Source organism: Crocuta crocuta, unplaced genomic scaffold (genome assembly GCF_008692635.1).
Source record: "Crocuta crocuta isolate KB4526 unplaced genomic scaffold, BGI_CrCroc_1.0 scaffold116, whole genome shotgun sequence".
Taxonomy (NCBI): Eukaryota; Metazoa; Chordata; class Mammalia; order Carnivora; family Hyaenidae; genus Crocuta; species Crocuta crocuta.
The window spans coordinates 2693190-2699189 of NW_027531562.1; the positions used below are offsets into that span (position 1 = coordinate 2693190).

General features: G+C 34.5%; 1 protein-coding gene across 1 annotated transcript in view; it reads right to left on the bottom strand.

Annotated features, from left to right (window-relative positions):
* NUBPL (NUBP iron-sulfur cluster assembly factor, mitochondrial) overlaps nucleotides 1-6000 on the bottom strand; it is a 211598-nt gene that overhangs the window by 204713 nt on the left and 885 nt on the right. The window contains exons 2-3 of the mRNA XM_077772734.1: nucleotides 5795-5942; nucleotides 2721-2755 (exon numbers count right to left, since the gene is read on the bottom strand). Coding sequence (XP_077628860.1) covers nucleotides 2721-2755; nucleotides 5795-5942 — 183 coding nt within the window. The remainder of the gene's footprint in view (nucleotides 1-2720; nucleotides 2756-5794; nucleotides 5943-6000) is intronic.

The following is a 6000-nucleotide window of genomic DNA, read 5'->3' on the forward strand; positions in this document are numbered from 1 at the left end:
GGACCAAAAAGTGTCATCTAAGCAAGTGTAATATTAATAAAATCTTAAGTTGGAGGGTGCCTGGGTCGCTCAGTCAGTTAAGCATCCAACTCTTGACTTCTGCTCAGGTCATGATCTCATGGTTCACGAGTTTGAGCCGCACTGTCAGTGCAGAGCCTGCTTGCAAGTCTCTCTCTCTCCCTCTCTCTCTTTCCTTCCCCTGCTGGTGCATGAGCACACAGCCTGAATGTGTGCTTTCTTTTTCTCAAAATAAATACATAAACGATAAGCCAATAAAATCTTAAGTTGGGAAATACACAGAACAAAACTATGCCAGATGCATTTAAATCATATAGAACAGATAAAGCTTTTCTTTTCTATATTCAGGCTGTCCCTCTTGGCAGGTCACTTTGGCAGGTCACAAACATGCTAGTCCCTAATCAAAAACAGTAACTTTGCTAAAAAAAAAAAAAAAAAAAAAAAAAAAAAAAAAAAAAANCATCAGGATCACAGACAATAAAAGGAAGATTTTACAAACATGTTTAAAAACACTTAAGGATATTAAAGGCCTCTAAAGAAATGAGCCAGGTAAAGTACTATTGCTTTTCCTTTCTTGTTACCAATTTCCCTGTCATACATAAAAGGCATTAAAGATGGATCTGCCCCCATCCTTGCTCCCTGAAAGAAAAACCACACAGAAACAGAAGGAAACAACAACAAAAAAACTTCTTCTGAGCTACCATCTCATCAAGATTGACAATATTTAACATGAAGGAATCAACCCTTCTTTATTCTTTTCATCCTTTGCTCTCATATTCCCTAATTGTTTCACAATAACTTAAGACTTAAAGCTTTGGCTAACGTGATAATCAAAAAGATTCCCACACCTACAAATTTATCTACCTCCCATCCACTGAATCTTTCCATTTCATCCTTCTTTAAAGAAGATGAGGTTTCTTCAGGGAAACTATATGCCCTAATAAAAATTATTTTTTAAAATGTACTATTGTATCTTACTGCAATAAGGTTGCTAACTCTTCAAATTCCCATTGAAACGAGAGAAAAAATAGTTTAAAACTAAATAAAAAACATAATCACACTAGAAAACAAAAAGGGAGGGGCACCTGGGTGGCTCAGTTGGTTGAGCGTTTGACTTCAGGTCATGATTAAGGTCATGATCTCTAGGTTGCTGAGTTCGAGCATGACATCAGACTTACTGCTGTCAGTGCAGAGCCCGCTTCGAATCCTCTGTCCTCTTCTCTCTCTGCCCCTCCCCCAGCCTGTTCTCTTTCAAAAATAAATAAAACACTTTAAAAAGAAAACAAAGACGGTGACACTAGCAGATAAGAGTTTTCACAAACTCTAGATCCAGGATTGTCAAAGATGAGCATGCCTCAAAATCATAAAGATGGCTGGTTAAAACACAGATTCTAGCTAATATAACACTGTCAAAAAGACTTCATAAAAAATTAAATTAAATTTAAAAATATGATGTATAGAAACACATACACACACACACACACACACAGAGATTGTGGGACTCTACCCTCATGGTTTCTAATTCAGTTAAGTTTCAGGTAGGCTCAAGATTTTGTATGTCTAACAATTTCTCAGGTGATGCTGATTCTACTGGTCTGAGGACCACATTATAAGAACCACCATGCTAAGTAAATAGAGATCACTAAAAGGAACAGTTTTTATTAATTCTAATTAGCATCCTCAGAGAGATTCAAATGAATGATACAGCCACTGTTTTTCCAGTATGTGTAAAATAAGAAAGAGACTTGGAAAACTGGAAAAAATACAATTTCTGAATTTAAAAATAAAACTCAGAAGGGCTAAATAACAACTAAAACCCAACAAAGCAGTGTGGAAAATAGTCTAAGACATCTTCCAAAACATAAAGCAAACAAAAGACAAAGAAATGGAGACTATGAAAGAAAAACTAACAAGCATAAAGAGTTAATACCTATCTAATAGGTATCTGAAGAAAGAACCAACATACCACTTAAAGTAATCAGGGAAGAAATTTCCCTAAGCTGAAAAAGACTCAAACCTTGATACTGCTTGGCTAAGTTCCAAGCAGGTAAAAAATTTTAAAGCCAAAAACCAGACACATATTTATAACATTCCTAAACTTAAAAGACATAAAGAAAACTCTAAAAGCTTTGAGGGGGGAAAACACAGGTTGTTACAAAGCAGTATGAATCATATGAGCATCAGACATTTTATTAGCATGTAAGAAGAAAAAGGAATCTTGTTTATAAGCTTCAGAGATGCAATTATTTTGAACCTGGAATTCTACATCTAGTAAAACTATCAAATACGAAGGCAAAATAAAGACATCTTTGGAGATGTAAGAACTAAGAAAATGGACTTCCTGTCCATATTTATTTCCTACTTCTACTGTGAGAAATTATCACATAAGTCCAAAATAGATTTCAATGAGCTAAAATTGAGGTATTGGCAGAATCACATCTTTTGGAAGCTCTAAGGAAGAATCCATATCCTTGCCTTTTCTACCTTCTGGAGGCTGCCTCAATTCCTTGACCCCCTCCATTTTCATCATTATTAAATGTTATCAGTACCTATGTCAGACTTTTCAGTTCGTTCAAGGAACACAAGTGATGATGGCTACACTACAGCCTCTGACAGAGTAAAATGAAAAATATTAGTATATTCTTTATCATTTCCCTAAAAAACATTTTAATCAATTAATATTTGTATTAATACACACCTACCGAATCATTCGCTGCTAGTGCAAGTGCAAGGTTCACTGTAAGAAACAAAAAAGTAATTAAATTTAGTAACTTTCCTTCTACTAAAATTCAGTTTGACTTTTAATATTTTCAAGGTAATAACCAAAACATGAGAAATTTTTAATAGATCTCCTATACTTGTAAAAAACAAAGACACAAGAATACAGAAAGTAAACAAGACAAAAGAGACTAATTTTTATAAATTACAAAATGATTCTGAATTTGAGATACATCACATATTAAACATTACCTATTAAGCAGAAATTTTTAGAGAATAATTCATCTCAGTGTTAGGGTCTCCTCCCATTCACATAATGGAACCACAGAGAATATCTGTATTAATCATATGTCATCATTCTAATCAAAAATATCTCAGGCATACATGTTCAAATGGAAAGAATTTTGAGATAGTTTGGGACAAGAATATATATAACGGAAAGAAATAGAATACCAACAGAGTTATACAGAGTTTAGCCTTATTTCTAAGGTTTAAGTATGCAGATAGAGCTGTTAGCAAAAAGTAAAGGCCAGCTCTTTGGGAGGGATGATATAATGATAACAAAACAAAAAAAGCAAGGAAAGGGCATTCACGGAAACACCTACTATGTGTCACAACTGCATATTTTCTCATTTATTTTCCTATTTAAATGCTGTCACAGGGGTGTCTGGGTGTCTCAGTTGGTTAAGGGTCCAACTCTTGATCTTAGCTCAAGTCTTGATCTCACAGTTGTGAGTTCAAGCCCCATGTTGGGCTCCACGCTGGGTGTGGAGCCAACTTAAAAAACAAAAATGCTGTCCCATTCCATGGGAACAGATGATCTGCTACCCAAAAACAAAAACCGTGTTTTAAGCAAGTACAAGCCTACAGACCCAACAAATTATATTGCATAAAACTCAAAAACCTTAGTGATATCATGAAAATACCTTCCATCTTTAACCACAGAGATGCAAAAGGATTCACATTACTGAAAACAAATAAATGTATTCTGAATTTTCAAAAAACAGGAAGAGGTAGATGCTAGAACCAAAGACTAAAAGCTTCTAAATTTAAAAAATGAAACATTAAATAGATGGATTGCAGGTCCTTAGAAAAGAATGTAAAAATATGAAAATTATAACATTAATTAATTAGGAACAATCACTAATCATTTTTAATAATAATACAGTATCTATCAAATAGTAATATATTAGAGGCCTATTATTACTATAATACTTAGTAAATTTTAGTTTCTTCAAAATATCCGAAAAACTCTTCCACAATTAACTTCAGGTAAAAGTGAGAAAAAATTGAACTAATAACACTATCTAGTTGGATATGTAGCTGGTTGTATAACTATAAAACTGCTATACTGGGAAATTACTAAATATGGTTTTAAGTGAAGACAAGATCTCCAGTAATAGTCACAGAACTCTGTACGAGCCCTTATTTCAAAATGTCATTGATTCAGGGGCACCTGGGTGGCTTAGTCGGTTAAGCGTCCGACTTTCGCTTGGGTCATGATCTCGCGGTTCGTGGGTTCGAGCCCCGCGTCGGGCTCTGTGCTGACTGCCAGCTCAGAGCCTGGAGCCTGTTTCAGTCTGTGACTCCCTCTCTCTCTGACCCTCCCCTGCTCACGCTGTCTCTCTCTCTCCTAGAAATAAATAAAACATTAAAAAAAAAAAAAATGTCATTGATTCCAATGGAACAGAATTTTAAGGTACATATGTCACTCAATTTAAATAGTCTGAAAAAAAATACAACATTTAAAGAGTCTTGCCTGTCTCGGACTATACCAAAATCAACAAATAAACTATAGTAAGGACAATCATTTTCTAAAAATCATCTGCAAAAAATGGGGCTCCTAGGTGGCTTAGTCAGTTAAGCATCTGACTCCTGATTTCAGCTCAGGTCATAATGTCACAGTCCTAAGACTGAGACTGGAAACTGGCTCCAAGCTGGGCAAGGAGCCAACTGGAGATTCTCTCTCCCACTGCAAGTACTCCACTTTTGTAGGCACATGCATGGGTGCTTTCTCTCCTCTCTCTCAAAAACAAAACAAAACAACAGCAACAACAGAGAGAAAAAAGAAAAAAGAAATCATCTACAAAAAGATAGGTTGGATAAAACCTGACCTAGCAGCCATTCCTACTGAAATGACTGCAAATTAAATATAAGGCAACAAGATAAAGAACATTTTATGACTCCAAATTAATAATACAAGTCACCTCTGTTGTGCAGGATTGGAAGGAAAGTTATTACCCTTTTACATTACACTGGAATAATCATTTTAGCAATAAAAATTTTATTTTGAAAAACTCTGAGAATATCTGGCTATTAGTCTTGGATGGTAACTCTTTTATTTCTGGTGGTACTTCTATGGATTCTGAAAGCAGCACTTCAGTCATGATGAAATCTACAAATAAAAAGAGCCACCAAAAACAAATCTCTGCTCTAGTATTATTAATATAAAAGACATATTAAAAGATTATATATTTAAAATAACTAAAACAACGTTAAACCTTTCCAAGCATTTCCAAATATTAGGTCATTGATTCTATAATATTATGGTTAAAAGAAAAATGGTCACAATAATGTAAAAATTCTCACTGCAACTGTGTAGCTATACGCACACTGATAGACTGGAAATAAATATCAACTAACCAAAACAATTTAGTATTAAAGTTAACAAATGTTTAAAACGCAATAACAGCAACCAAATATTGAGAACTTACTACTTAGGAGACACTGGGCAAAGGGGTTAGCTTATTTAATTTACATAGGCACCCTATGAAAAAGATTATCAGCATTGCCACTTTACAGTGGCAATTTCTCTCTCTGGGCAATCTGGTGGGCAATCTGACCACGTTTTCCTCAAATAAGTCAAACTCGTGCCTATGCATCTAGTTTTTTTCTAACTACACATCTAAGGTCCTAATCACTACCAACTCCTGAAACTAGGGAATCAGCTATTATGAATTTCACAAATAACTCCTTAAAAATCAAAACTGTAGTTTTAAAGCTGTGCATTCACCAGTTGGCATAAATTCCTAATCGAGATCATAATATCCTATAATACCTGCTGTAGTAGATTTTCCAACTCCACCTTTTCCAGAAGCCACAACTATAACTTGCTTTACACCTTGTATTGGTTTCTGCTTTGGAAGTCCTCGGGACAGGATTTGTGTTCTTCTTTGTTTTAGGGTCTCATTGTCAGCGCCAGAATACTTTAAAAATAAATAAATAAATAAATAAATAAATAAATAAATAAATAGATAGATAGTT